At 36.0% G+C, this 15,315-nt stretch overlaps 2 protein-coding genes across 6 annotated transcripts; both read left to right on the plus strand.

Moving 5' to 3' along the window:
• The first annotated feature begins 839 nt into the window (after positions 1-839).
• Positions 840-4,661, plus strand: LOC110912332. Of its 5 annotated transcripts, none has more exons than XM_022157033.2 (5): positions 840-958; positions 1,040-1,101; positions 2,101-2,249; positions 3,035-3,412; positions 4,142-4,661. In XM_022157033.2, the coding sequence occupies exons 3-5, from the start codon at positions 2,212-2,214 to the stop codon at positions 4,506-4,508; spliced, it is 783 nt and encodes a 260-aa protein (XP_022012725.1). In that variant the 5' UTR covers positions 840-958; positions 1,040-1,101; positions 2,101-2,211; the 3' UTR covers positions 4,509-4,661. The 5 variants fall into 5 exon arrangements, with proteins under 5 accessions (XP_022012725.1, XP_022012734.1, XP_022012741.1 ...); XM_022157042.2 differs by having other exon boundaries at positions 2,128-2,249; XM_035979703.1 differs by having other exon boundaries at positions 884-911; positions 2,128-2,249.
• Positions 4,662-8,706: 4,045 nt separating this feature from the next.
• LOC110912359 lies at positions 8,707-14,324 on the plus strand. The gene is made up of 5 exons (XM_022157062.2): positions 8,707-8,952; positions 10,438-10,486; positions 11,554-11,964; positions 12,676-13,007; positions 13,921-14,324. The coding sequence occupies exons 1-5, from the start codon at positions 8,875-8,877 to the stop codon at positions 14,134-14,136; spliced, it is 1,086 nt and encodes a 361-aa protein (XP_022012754.1). The 5' UTR covers positions 8,707-8,874; the 3' UTR covers positions 14,137-14,324.
• The last annotated feature ends 991 nt before the right edge of the window (positions 14,325-15,315 follow it).

Below are 15,315 nucleotides of genomic sequence, written 5' to 3' on the forward strand. Positions count from 1 at the left end.
AAAACCTACGTACACGATCATAAGACCATCAACTCTATCACTTTAAGTCCCTCATTTATCGACTTAATTGCCGAGGCCTATGGCGAGCGGGTCATTAGTTAATAGCGCTATTAGGTTTAACAAACCTCACACCGTGCCAGTCGTACTAATGGACTATGGGCAAAGGGTCAATGCTGATAGACATTGACTTAGGGCACCTCTTATATTTTCGTAGCAGTCGATACGCGTGGTCTAGTAACACATGGGAAACCCCACTAACCTTCGCCAACATGTCAGAAAGACCGCGATGCAAACTCATACGATACATGGTTTTCAAAACGAACAAATGATTTACGAAACGAATGCTATAACTAAACAACCAACTGTGAATTCACTCAACTTTGTTGTTGACTCATTGTTACATGCCTTACAGGTCGCTAAATGCTTGGAGCTTGCACGAGGAAGGAGTCGTTGTGGTGTACGGACGGTTATGTCCCGTGTTTAATATATAATCCTTATGAACTTATTAAACTTGCGTTTGAAACTTTAACTTATAAACTATGGACTCATATTTTGGACTTTACGTTTATGCTTCCGCTGTTTAAATTAAAACTTGGTTAACTAGCTTTCGGTCATCAATCGTATTGTGGTTGGCTTTAATTACTTAAATACATAGTTCAGTATGATTGGTGGCTCGATCCTGGTCATGTCACGCCTCCAAGCGGTAGTACTCCGCATGGTGGATTTTGAGGGTGTGACAGATGTTTTACCTCTAAATATCGGTACCGTACCAGACTACCAGTATTTATATTTTAGTTTCTAAAAAAAAAGAAAAGAAAAATAGAAAACAGTCATCATTATCTTCCTACAAGCTCAAGTTTGATCCCATTTCACAAAACCACCCACCCACCCACCTCACCTCCTTTGTTCATGTTTGTGTTCTAGTTACTTTCAGTTTCTACATTCATCTCCTCAACTGGTGAACTATATTGTCAACAACACTTTGTGGCATTGATCCATCATTCACTGACATTTGAATTTGTTATAATATCATATGCAGGTCAGGTGTTATCTTTAATTATCATGTATGTATAGGTCATCAACTGCTGTTTTTGGCTTCAGGTAAAAACACAATGTTTTTTTTTTTTTTTTTTTTTTTTTTGTGTTTGTATATTCACGTGGCAAGAAGAGGGTGTGTTTGTTTAGGGGTTTTGTTCAAGGCAGTGTTAGTTATTATTTCACACATTTACCTATAGTTTGTCAACCAATTTATAATTAGGTTTTGGGTTGTCATATTTAATTTGCATAATAAACTTGTTTAATTAAACGGGTAATGTTCGGATTGACGTGTTTAACCCGTTTAACTAAGGTAGGCCAGCCAACCCATTTAACCTGTTTGTTACAACCCCAAAACCCGTTTATGACCCGTTTACACGATTATAAGTATGTCTGCAATCCTCCAACCCGTTTAACGTGTTTACAACTTGATTATGATTCTGCAACTTATTTACTACCCGTTTGACTGGTTTAGGTTAAACGGGTCATCTTCGAGTTACATGATTTTTAACATGCGGGTTAGGGTTGATGTCGTTGACACGGATAAATATATGGGTCGTGACCAGTTTAACATATTCAGTGGCGGAGCTTGACCAAAAGTTTCGAGGGGGCGTAAAGTGATGAGACCGAAAATTATTTTTTCTATCGTTATGTTTCGGGTCGGGTCGGGTTGGCTATTCGATTCAAGCCGGGTCAAATAATAATAGTTCCAAATAAAACAAAGTGTATATTTACCAAACTACCCATCATTTATATACAAAGTTTTTAAATATTTAGGATATACAATTTAGGAAAAATAATTGGGGGGGGGGGGGCGATCCTATATAATTTTAAATTTTTTGGACGAAAAATCAGAACTTATACACTTCTAACCGAAACATTAGGGTGGGCGAGTGCACCCCCGGACACCCACTATACTTCGCCAGTGAACATATTTACAACTTGATTACAACCAACCAACCTGTTTGCAACCCATTTTACTCGTTTAGATAAATGGGTTAAACAGGTTGCGTTAGGGTTACAAAAATTTAATTGTTTGGATTTGGGTTGATGTCTTTGACGCAGATAAATATCTTTTTATTGTCTCTCAAGGGTTCTTATGCTTCATCAAGATCTTCTTGGAAGAGAGTGATCGAATTGACACTTAGTCTAACGGCATTTTGAACAGTTCAAAGAATGAATATAAATGTATTTAAACATACATCTTGTTTGCGGTAAGAAGTTTTCTTTATTTATGCATTTCTGACCTTTTAGATTCGCGTATGATATATTATCATGATTGTTATATAGTCAAGGAAAAGGGGCGTGAATTTATGACATAACACCGACCTTCACGCGATTCGCGGGTTTGGGTATTGTCTAAACATGTCCGGGTCAGCTTCAGGCCGAACCTGCAAACACGTTTAGCTAAACGGATTGTGTTTGGGTCAACCTAGAGAGGTCGCGGGTTGACCCGTTTATTTTGTAATTTTTTTATAAAAATAATGTTATGTCGTAATCTAAAAGATCAAACAGAAATGATCATGATGTTTTATATTTTAAACATAATGATTTCATATAATTTGTGCTTTTGGTTCTAAGTTTGTAATTTTCGAGTATAAATAATAATATCCAAAAAAATTAAACAAAATAAAATTTTCGGGTTAAAAACGTCGTGTTCCTGTCAATCCGCAAAAACCCACGTTGTGTACAGGTTCATATGTTTGACACAATTTTCGGGTTATTGTCGTGTTCACGTCTAATTTTTGGGTTCGTGTCGGGTTCGACCCACCAACCGGCGGACACGACTCATTTAACACCCCTACATAATTTCTATAAGTATATATCGAAACAGTCCCATTGTTTAACACAAAGTATGTATAAAATATAGCACAAACGGGCCAACCCAACCTGTTTTGACCCGCGTAAAAAAGTAACTTGTTTTTATCCAAACCCATTAGCCAATCTGCCCATTTTGCCATCTATATCGAATAATAACTTGCTTACGTTTTTTACACAGTGGGGAGTCCCCTCTTATCCATGGATCAAATCGTAAATCTTTAAAAGTAACATCTTCTAAAGGTAGTGTACAGAGTGATGAATATAAAACCCGAGTCAGGCGGTCAAAGTCCAGAACGAATCCGGTCAAACTTTCATACTCCGCGTGGGACAGTAAACAAAAGGTTCAGCGTATTCATGTTAACTGCACCTCTGATACAGATGTAACCACAGAAGGGTCTCTAGCCATTCATGGCATGTTTAAAAGGTGGTTGACGGTTTTGCCCCTGGTTCCGCGAAATCAAGATGAAACATTTTTCTTAATACACAGGATTTTGAAATGGATTCGGTGCAACTTTTTGGGCATGGATGCAACCATAAAGATTCCTGCAATTATATTGTAAGTAATCCTTATATAATATGTTCCTGAAAATCATTGGCGAAGCCACGCCCCCCCCCCCCCTTTTCCCGAAACCGGGGGGGGGGGGGGGGGGAGATACACTATCCTGCGCCCCTGCTGAAAATGTTTAAGGTTTGTAGGTTCTCTTTGTTTCGTGATATTCCTTTTAATCTGACGGTCTGGGTCAAAACGTTTTTGTACGGGTTGGGTCGACTAGAAACACTATTTTTCCAGTATTTTTATAATGCTTTTTTTTTTCTTCGAGTGCCAAACATGATTATAGGAATTATTTATTTAATTTTTTTGGAAAAATGATTTATGCGTCAAAAACACATTTGCGATGACTCTTGATCTAGTTGTGCTTTATATTAAGTGCGCCAAATGGGTCAGATAAAAAGTTTTAGCTAAAAAGGGAACGGGTCAAACAAGTTGAAAGTCGTACAATCTATTTCTGATGCGTACGACCTTCTAAAATGTTTTATACAAAGATTCGTATTATCATTGTAAATTTATTGTTTTTTATAATTATAACTAATGCACTCATCGTGTATAAATAAAATTTTAAAATGACAAAAAAGTGTTTACGGGTCAATATGGACCCTATGAAAAAGGACACTTATTTGACACGTTACCTAACCCGGCCAACCCGGCCATTTTGCGAGTTGTCACCTTCGATCTATGCAATAGTGTCCGGCTTGCAAGTTATAATTTCCGAGGCATAATTTGCAGCATTCCCCTATTTTTGACCGTGAACGTGAAATATCGGGCCCACGTCACGAAGGAACTGCTCCCTTTGTGGATCTGCGGGCCTTTACTGATTGCTCTCTACATCAAAACGCTTCAAGTGCTATGCTCACTCTATGTTTTCAGCTTCGAGCAGTCGGTCAAACTGTTGACCACGTTACATGGAAAGGTCATAGCTGTCCATTTTTGGCAACATGTGGTCAACTTCATGAACCTTGACCACAAACATGAGTTGAAAAGAATATGGAAGGACTTTCAAGTATGGCTTGTTGACACGGGTCTGGACTTTGTTGGATCGGTGTGGTCTTATCGCAAAATGATCGTGGTTTTGAAGATGGCTAAGATCATGTAAGGAAAAAAAAAAGCGATATTTTCGTGTGTAGGTTCATTTAGGCTAACCCAGGTAGATAGGAAGCCCCTTTTTGGATGATTAAAACAGTTGTGTTTGGAATTTTTGTTTTTGTTGCTTACTAATTATTCTATGGTTGATTAGTGCTATTTGTTATTTTAAGGTGTTACACTAGGGGTGTTCAAAGGGTGTGTAGAGGGTTGCAGGGTCGACAACGACAATCTATCATAAACTCGAACGTGGCTCGAACCCAAAAGTAGTGTTAGACATATGAACTCAAAGATAAGAGTTTTATGGTTGACACGAATATGACCTCTCTACTGCATGTTTTTTTTTTTGTATACTAGTACTCTATAATAAAAAAAAATTATAACAAAAGATAAATAAATAAAAATATATATACTAAAATGATTACGGTAAACTATGAGATACGTTTACTGATTGGGCATTTGAGTGTCAACTCTAGTAGTTTACCGTAATCATGTGGACTCAAATATGACTTGTTTAGGTAAACATGTTTGAGGGTTCTCTCAAAACTGACCTGGATCTATTAGACTAAGTTCAAACCCTTGAATTTTGTATTAGGTTTGTGTCGTGTTTCATATGGTATCATATCCTTACTATGCGTGGTGGTGCTTCTATTATATATTTATATGTTAGCTAGATGACATGGTACCGCTTTACATTTACATTAGAATTCTTGTCGGGGGTTTTACGCCAAATTAATAAAGTTGTTGGCCCTCTTTTCGTATGATCGTTTTACGCGAAGCAAGATATTTAGTAGGCTCCTTTTGATGTTTTATAATTTGTTGAGTGATTCAAAACTTACCATTAGCTGACTTTAGAATCGTAATAGTTCTCTTTCGTGTGATAGTGTCAAGTGAATCAGTCGAACTAATTTTAGACGGTAAACACGGATTATGCCTAAAGATCAGCAAACTCACCACTAATCTCCCTAATAATTTGTCTTTGTTAATTAAAAAAATACAAATTTTAATATTTCTTTAATAATTTGTGTTCATTAACTTAAAAAAAAAAAAAAAAACTAAATACGTAGTTATAAGATACATCCCCTCTATTCAAAAGATGAAAGGTTCATATCATATTTAGGAGTAGGTTAGTTTATCATTCAAAAAAATTATACACACTACTCATTGAGCTAACAAGTTGACAAGCTTTAATTTCAACTCAACATTACGATAAGGGGCGTGGCTTCTAGTGGGCGGGAGGGGCGGCCGCCCCTCCCCCCCCCCCCCCCACTCGAACTTTTCGCTCAGTAGCAGAGAGTATGTAGTTTTCATATAAATTTTTTTAGTATATACGTTTTCGACTCCCCGATCAGAAATCTCAAGTTTTGTCACTAATTACGATAAGTGTCACATGATATTATACCTCAATGATGGGTACATTGCTTACCTCATAGTAAAAGGGGTTGGCTTAGGTAATATACTTAGTATAAGGGGACTAGGGGTGGAATCACTAGTGATGGATTCCATCACTCCCACTATCCAATCAACTAATGCCATGCCATCAACCATATTTCCATCACTAGTGATAGAAATGGACTAGGGGTGGAATCACTAGTGATGGAATTCTATCACTCCCTCCCAATTTTTTTAATTTTCATTTTTAAATTAGAAAATAAAAATAAAAATAAAACACTAAATTAAAAATTTCACTAATTTTAAAACATACTAGTTCAATTTAACATACTAGGAACATACAATTTAAAAAAAAAAACCCTACTCCTCGAATTTAACATACTAGGAACATACAATTTAAAAAAAAAAAAAAAAAAAAACTACTCCTCGTCCGAATCTGGAAACTCCAAACCTAGAGAACCTACTAGTTCGATTAAATCGTATCTCAACCGAAAGTGAGTTTCTTCGTTACGCAATTGTAAATGGATATCTTGTGAAACTTGAACTTGTGTAGGAGGATCCGGTACCCAATCCGGGGATATTGCACGTCCGTCGTGTTTGATCAACATATTGTGCAATATGATACACGCATACACTATGCTATGTATTGCTTTCTTGGTCATCGAACGAACCGGTCGGTGTAGTATACCCCATCTACCCTTTAAAACACCAAACGCCCTCTCAACATCTTTTCTTGCCGATTCTTGCAATTTTTTGAACGCCTTTTCTTTAGCCTCGACGGGAAATGAGGGAGCTTTCACAAAAACAGACCAAGACGGGTAGATACCATCCACAAGATAAAAGCCTCGTCTGTAATGTCGACCGTTAACATAGAAAGGAGAGGAAGGTGCGGTACCATCCGTTACGCTTTGGAAGTAGCTAGACATCGGAAACGTCGAATCGGTAGGGAATTCCATTTGAGAAAGATATAAAAAATTGGGTGAAATGGGTTTAAAATGGTTAAAAGATAGAGTTTGGTGTATGAAAAAATGGTTAAAATGTGAGTATATATATAGATAAAATGGATTTTTTTTTTTTTTATTAAAGTTACCGTTGCTTTCAACGGTCATCATTGAAACGGTCGGATTTTTGATTTTCAACGCGTGATACATATGACGCGTTAATAATATAACGCGTTAAAAAATTGGTGGCGGCGGTGTACATATAGCCCATCACGCGTGATGGGTGGCCGAACACGGACCACCCCGGGTCCTCTAAGGGGTACTTGTAAGTATCTAATTTAGTAAACCGGTAATAACTTGTATCATATGACATTTTCAAAATAGCACATATAAAATTTCAAATTATATTTTCAAACAAAATCCAAAATCAACAATAAGATTGCCCCAAGACTAAAGGAAACTTATCCGATAACCAAAAATATAAAAAGGGTTTCAGAATATCCTTGCCTCAACTTATAAGCAACAACAAAACAAAAGCAACACAAATATGAGGTATCTTCATACACAAGGTCCAACAATAACATTGTGTTTTAGATGTTAGGCTACATTATTTTATTGATTAATTGATTTTCGGCCACGGATGATTCTAAATTTCTTGTTGCATTAAATATAAAAATGCTATATTTTTAGCACGGCAATCTTCATAAGTATCTACACGATTGATTACTAATGTTTGTTTATAACTATATATATTTGTTTATTATTAATATCATAACATTTATCGCAATAGGGCTAAATTGTAGAAATACATAAAAAGTGGAACAAAAAAACATACCGTGAAGTTCGTGGTGGTGGGTGGCTGGCGGTTGACGAGCGTCGGTAGTGGTTGGCAGTGGTCTGGGGTTGGGTTGTTGGTCACAATTGTTGTTGCGTCGCTCTTGTTTCTTTTCCTTTTTAAATGATGTTAAATGTTAAATGCTATTATTATTATTTAGTTACCACTAGGATTGGTGGTATTGTGGCAAGGCAAAGCCTTTTAAAACACTCATGTGTGAGATCTTGGGTTCAAGTCTCATAAGGAGTATGAAATTTGCCGTTCAAAAAAAAATGTGTTTAGTTAGTGGACAGTTATTTTTATTTGGTCCCAGCCAATAAGTTATGAGATTTTAATGTTTAAAAATGTATTTAGTTAGTGGATAGCCAATAAGTTATGAGATTTTAATGTTTGAATAAGAGAGCCCATTAAGTTTTGAGGCTTAATGTTTTATATAAGAGCCCAATTAAGTGTTTCATTTTTATATTTTAAACTAGTATGCCCGGAAAACAAGCCCCAGTCAGGAGTGCGGCTCGCCCACCCTTGAGGCCGACCTTGTGTATCATTAAACTCTTCACAAAAATATATTTGCACTCTCATTTTTTAACGGATCTTACCCGTCTTATACAATATTATTTGATAATAAGATCGATGTTTACCAAGCGGGCCAAGTCAAAGAACAATTTTTAAGAGTTAAGTAACAATTTGTTTTAACCTAATGTTTTGACCAAAACACATGTATATTCATTAAACGTATCAAAAGACCATTTACGTAATAATTTGTTTTAACCTAATGTTTTAACCAAAACATCTGTATTTTCGTATAAACGTATCAAAAGCACCATCTTCAAAACCAAATAACATCAAAAATACTAAACTCATAAAAACCATAATCTAAACACAAACCTATAATTTAACCCAAACCACATCAACCAAACTATAACTTACCCTATCCCTAAGCAAACTTTACTACAAATTTATTCTCGTTCTCTATTCTCTCTCGTCTTTATTTTGCAACCAAACCTTTTGACTTTGACTACAATATAGTCCTACTATATCTATAGGCTCTAAAGCCCAACCACACCAACCTCACTCCACTTTTCACACAAAAACAACACAAATCTTCAGAATCATCGATTCTTCTCAAATGGGTTTCTCCAAATTCCCTTTCTTTCTCATCCAATTCCTATAAAAATCTAATCTTCACTTCAATTTCATCATACCCACCAAGAATGACACTCAAAATCGGTTCAATATCTTGTGTTTCCACATCTTTATCTTCTTCATTCCACCCCACAAAAACCCCACAGGTATGATTCTTTAATAATTCCAAGAATACCCTCTTTTATTTCTTTAATTTCTCATGTTTATATGCAACTTAATTCAGATAAGTTTGTGTTGTTTTTGAATTTTAGGTTTAGTTTTTAATTCTTGTGGATATGTTTAAATGTAGGATTGTTTTTTTGTTATCCGAATTAGCCATACTGTAAGTGGTTGTTTTTCTTATTAGTTTTGAGATTTATGTAAACAATTAGGGTTTATTGTAATCCAAAAGTTAGAATTATAAGGGTTTTTTTTTTTTTTTTTTTTTTTTTTTTTTTTAACCAAGAAACACACATATGAATAGAAATAATCAGTTTGTAACACATATTGAAAGGTTCATAGGGTTCATATATGGTTTACTTGATTAAAAGCTGATGTGTACAAGAGTTCATATATGGTTTACTTGATTAAAAGGTGATGTGTACAAGAGATGAGCTAGATGCAGCTTTTGGTTGTGTACATAAAGGTTATTCGCTTGTACAAAGCAACTCCTCGCGCATGCGAAGCTTGCATGGTTGTAAAAATCGCCATGCGCTAGTCGGCCCGTGGGGTACCGACTAGCGATTAATCGGATTGGGATTTTTATTTGTAATTTTCAGTTTTTTATACACACACACACACACATTTTTTAGGTAAATATTTTAAGTAGACATGTTTTAACCCCTTCCCTTATCTACCCATTTTTTAAAGTATACAAGATTAATCGCCGGAATCTACATGGTTTGGTTGGAAACTGGCTGGAATCGCCGATTTTTGGCCGGTCGACTAGGTCCGATTAGGTCTGACTAGGGCCGCCGACTACCGATTAATGGACAGATTAACGAAAAATTACTCCGTGACCGGACGACTGGCGATTAATCGCCGACTAATCCCGATTTTTACAACACTGGAAGCTCGTGCATTGTCTTTTAGGGCCTAAACGCCTCGGAGCGCTTCATGCTTTTTAAAACCAAGCCCCTAATTCTTTATCTAGGGTTTTTTTTACATCCTTGAAGTCATAGTCTTAGTCTTTGATATAGGTCCATTGTTTATGATCATGATTTGTTGAATTTTGTTGTTAATGCTTTGTGGTGCACTTGCATTAAGATGCTTATTACATATTGTATTTGTTGCATTTTAAGATGCTAATTTCCCATAATTATTTTTCTTTGAGTTAGTTACTGTTTTCGTCCCTATGGTTTGTCAAAAATCACTATTTAAGTCCATTAGTTTAAAAATTGCGATTTCAGTCCCTGTGGTTTTACTTTCGTAACCATTTCAGTCCTTGTGGTTTCACTTTCGTAACCATTTCAATCCAATATTTTGTTAAGTACAGGGACTGAAATGGTTACGAAAGTGAAACCACAGGGACTGAAATCGCAATTTTTAAACTAATGGACTTAAATAGTGATTTTTGATAAACCACAGGGACGAAAACATTAATTAACTCTTTTTCTTTTTTCCATTTGTAATTCAGCAACTTCTGTTCACAGGTCAGCTTACCACCAAGATTACATGACTGTAGACAGCTGAAAATCGGAGGTGTGTTTGTAACTTGTTACTCGACTATGTATACAAAAAAAATATATATAAATAAACAACCATCCAAGATTATGTTGATTCGTCATTTGGCTTTTGTTCATATAACTTATAAGTCTACATATGTTGCTTTCGGAGGATGTTTGCTACTTTCTTTAGCAGTTGTTTTTTTATGAACATTTTTTTTTGTTAATAGTTTGTGTTAAATGTGATTATAATATTTTTTTATCATTTATATGTTTTAGTTAAGTGATTTAGTAAGTTGCAGGCATTAACATTGCACTTTAGCTTGGCTAGAGTCGACCCGTTTTTCAATTTTAGCTATTTATTTCTATTTTAACACATTTGACATCTTTGACCCATTAGAGACAACCAGAATCGACCCATGATAACTAAACGGCTCAAATTTGCCACATGTAGCGCTGCAAACGAACCGAACGTTCAGCGAACCGTTTGGCGGGAAGTTCGTTTGTGTTCGTTCGTTTAATAAATGAACGAACACGGACAAGCGATTTCGCTCGTTTAGTTGAATGAACGAACATGAACAGAGGCCACGTTCGTTCATTTATGTTTGTAAATGTTCGTTAACGTATTCGTTTAAGTTCATTTGTGTTCGATAGCTCATTAGTGTTTTTAGTTTTTATATTTTATTTAAATACTTCAAAATTCCGACAAATAAAATATTTAATAAGTATCACTGTATTATATATTCTAGTGTATTATATACTCTGTTTATGAACACTTGTTTGCATTCATCTGTTTCCATTTGTGTTCATGAAAATTAGTTTGTCTTCATGAACGTTCATTTGCGTTCATGCCTAAAATTAACAAACGAACATGAACACGTTCATTTCCTCAACGAACGAACACGAACATAAAATCTCATTCGGTAAGTGTTCATGAACAGTTCTTGAACACATATATTTCCTTAACAAACAAATACGAACAAGGTCTTGTTCGTTGCATTCGGTTCATTTGCAGCCCTAGCCACATGCACTCAAATCCATTTTTCTCTTTAGTCTATGCATAATAAAGTTTCACAATTTTTTTTTATCATTATTATTCTGCAGTTAATACAAGATGTTCCCTACACCGAAGATGGAACACAAACCAAAGGCTCTCAAACCGACGATTTATATTCTCCGCATCTATTAACGAGTCAATCTCCGACAGTGAGATGGAACCAGATTTTAATACAGACCAAGAAGATGAAATTGATGATGATATTCTAATCGAAGATGACGTGGCATCTAAAAAAATTGAACCTGCTGAAGTTAGTAGAGGAAGGCCCGGTTTTATATCGTTTTATAATCAAAGTTACAAAAAAGAACCTGAAATTATTGTATCTACAATCACCACTACCAACCAAACCAATCTTTTATGGTTTGTGGGTCCCGGTGTTCTTGTAGCCTCGTTCATTTTCCCATCGCTTTACATGCGAAAAATCCTCTCCGCTGTTTTTGAGGACTCGTTATTGACAGGTATAGTTTCTAAGCACCCGTTAATTAACTTAGAGTAAAGTACACGGATGGTCCCTGTGGTTAACCAAAATTTTGGATATGGTCCCTAGCTTTCCAAAAGTACACGCTTGGTCCCTGTGGTTTGCACTTTGTAACGCATTTAGTCCCCAGCTTTTGTCCATGTTTTAAGATTTTATAATATAGTTGACGTGTTTTGGATAGAAGTCAAAATATAACCCAAATTTACCGTTTAAAACCAAATGAGTCAAATATGCCATCCCTACATTTTAGGTAATTCTTTTCTTTTTGAGTAAAGTACACGGATGGTCCTTGTGGTTTAGCAAAATTTTAGATTTGGTCCCTAGCTTTCCAAAAATACATGGATGGTCCCTGTGGTTTGCACTTTGTAACGTATTTAGTCCCCAACTTTTTCCAAAAGTAAATGGATGGTCCCTGTGGTTTGCACTATGTAACGCATTTAGCCCCAAACTTGGACCTGCTAAAACGTTTAGATTTGTGTCTTGGAGACTAAATTCATTACGAAGTGCAAACCATAGGGACCAAATCCAAAATTTTGGTAAATCACAGGGACCATCTGTGTACTTTACTCTTTCTTTTTACTCATTTGATCTCTTAAAGATTAATATAACCCAAACCGACCCATTAGGTAAATGGGTCGAAAATAATAGATCATTCGATTACTTATTTCATATACATCTTTGTTATTTGCAGATTTCCTCATATTATTCTTCACCGAAGCACTTTTCTACTGTGGGGTAGGCATGTTCCTTTTCATAGTAGACCACTTGCGTGGGCCCGTTAATGCGAAAAATAGCCCGATCCCTTCACCTCAACTGGTGTACCGAATCACATCCGTGGCTGCGTTGGTTCTTAGTCTTATGATTCCTATGGTCACAATGGGCCTCGTTTGGCCATGGACCGGCCCAGCAGCTTCCGCTACACTTGCACCGTATCTTGTCGGCATTGTTGTGCAGTTTGCGTTTGAGCAGTATGCAAGATACATCAAGTCGCCTTCTTGGCCTCTCATTCCCGTCATCTTTCAGGTAAATTACGCGTTTATGAATTTTTTTAAGTTTTATGACTTTTAGAGGTGGCAAAATGGGCGGGTCAGGCGGGTTGAGTAATTGATCAAACTGGTCATTTTGGTACTTAGCTACTGAACATTTTTGTCCAAGATTTATACTTTTTTTTTTCAAATAGAACCACTGTCAATTACGATTACAGCTCAGGCGGATATAAATGTGTGTGTATATGTACTTGTATTATACTTAATTTTATTTTTTTTTTATTTAGAGGTAAAAAAGGAAATATAAAAATAAGTGTGTGTGTGTGTGTATATATATTGTAAATGATAATTATTTTTATTGTTTTTATTTAAAGGTAAAAAAATTTAAAAAACGGAAATATGGGTAATTTGCCAAAATTGTCCCTGAGTTAGCGATACATTTTAACTGGGTTTGTGATTTGGATGAAAATGGCAACAAAATCAAAACGTCAAGTGTCGAGTTACAAAAAAAAAATATATATATATTTTCGATGTAAAAGGCAAATCAGCCCATACCTCAGGGACGATTTTGACATTTTACTCTATATATTGTGATATGAATATAAATATTATGTTATTTTTGTCCAAGTTTTCTTAATTTGTTATAAATAGTATACATGATTAGTTTTTTTTTTTTTAACAACAATATTTTACACCTAAAAATATGAATAGTTGATTACAAAAATCACAGTATTTTAATAGTAATCTAATTTTCTGAATTAAATTAATTAGAAGGAATTTATTATACCACATCATGTATTTAAACCACACTCAGGTGATTTTCTACCCATTTTAAGCTATTCGTATTTTATCTGTTTGACCCATTAGAGATAAAAACATAATCCTAGACCCTAGTTGACCCGTTCATATAGAAACATAATCCTAGTTGACCAGTTCGTATATGTTTGCAGGTGTATAGATTGCACCAACTAAACCGAGCGGCACAACTTGTGACCGCACTTTCGTTCACAGTTAGAGGGGCGGAATCGACACCACATAATTTGGCCATAAATACTTCATTGGGTATGCTTTTGAATGTTCTTCAAGGTCTTGGGGTCATTTGTATTTGGTCTCTTTCTAGTTTTCTTATGCGGTTTTTACCATCCGCTACAATAACCGAACAATGACCCTCGTCTGTATTCGTAGCAGTTTTATATCGTGCGGGACATCTTATTATTATAAGTTTTCAGAAACTGCTAAGTTTCAAAATACCCATTTGTTGTAGGTATGAAAGAAGCTGTTTGTTAGTGATTAGTTGCTTTCTTGAAACAAAGTTGGAATTTTTATACTTATTTTTTTTTCCTTTTTTAAGTTTATACTGGTTGTCTTGTTGACATAAAACTTGTTCTATGAGTGAACTTTTTAGTGACACCAACCTAACATGTATCTCGCGGTTTGGGCTTTGTCTAAATGGATTCGGGTCGGTCTTAATGGGCTGGTTCAATCCAATGGGTTTGTGGTTTGACCTAGAGATGGGCATAATACCTGGTTCCAAACCAGAACCCGTAGAACCGGCCCGGAACCGGTTCCAGGTCCTATCCGATACATAGGAGAACCGGGTCCAAGTTCAAAAAACTCAAGAGGTTCTTACCCGGTTTCACTTTTTCTCATAACAAATGGGTAGTACCCGGTTCCTAACCCGTACCCGGTTCCTACAGTACCCGGTTCCTCCAGTGTACCCGGAATAATGTTACCGTTAGAACCGGTTCTATCCGTTGGAAATCGCATTAAATGCCAAATATTACCGTTGGAACCGGTTACTAGCCGTTGTACCCGGTTACTAGCCGTTAGAACCGATTCCTATAAACTGTTTTCAAATTTCATTTGTTTAACTCACCAATCCTCTTATTCTTCTTATATCATTTTCTTCTAGTTCTTGTAATACTTTTCTACAATGGCTTCAAAGAACTCTAAACACAAATTCCCCATCCGTCAATAATGTTCCTCAAGGTCAAACCGCTTCATATGTTGTTGGAACATTATCACATAGTCGCAATGCGGAAGTATGGTGCAATTGGGACTTGGTCGAAATGAGTGACGGTTCGCAAAAGGCCCAATGTAAACACTGTGGTGCCTTGTTAAGCAAGGACTCTAACTCGACGTTAACGAAGCATGCTAAAAAGTATTGTAAATCTTTAAAAAATTTGACATCCGGTCAAGTTCAACTCTCAAAAGATGGTACGATATTTCGTTATGAACAAAAGATAGCTCGTGATAGGATGGCGAAGTTGGTGATTCAAAAAGCGTTGCCGTTTGGACACTTCGACGACCCCGATCTTACTAAATTTTGAATTCTGTTTTAAATT

The sequence above is a fragment of the Helianthus annuus genome, chromosome 2 (assembly GCF_002127325.2).
Source record: "Helianthus annuus cultivar XRQ/B chromosome 2, HanXRQr2.0-SUNRISE, whole genome shotgun sequence".
NCBI classification, from domain to species: Eukaryota; Viridiplantae; Streptophyta; class Magnoliopsida; order Asterales; family Asteraceae; genus Helianthus; species Helianthus annuus.

Coding starts and splice junctions, on each gene's coding strand:
- LOC110912332 (XM_022157033.2), top strand. CDS start 2,212: ATGAATATAAATGTATTTAAACATACATCTTGTTTGCG. Junction 2,250..3,034: donor AAACATACATCTTGTTTGCG/GTAAGAAGTTTT, acceptor TTTTTTACACAG/TGGGGAGTCCCCTCTTATCC. Junction 3,413..4,141: donor AAGATTCCTGCAATTATATT/GTAAGTAATCCT, acceptor CATAATTTGCAG/CATTCCCCTATTTTTGACCG.
- LOC110912359 (XM_022157062.2), top strand. CDS start 8,875: ATGACACTCAAAATCGGTTCAATATCTTGTGTTTCCACATCTTTATCT. Junction 11,965..12,675: donor TGAGGACTCGTTATTGACAG/GTATAGTTTCTA, acceptor TGTTATTTGCAG/ATTTCCTCATATTATTCTTC. Junction 13,008..13,920: donor TCATTCCCGTCATCTTTCAG/GTAAATTACGCG, acceptor ATATGTTTGCAG/GTGTATAGATTGCACCAACT.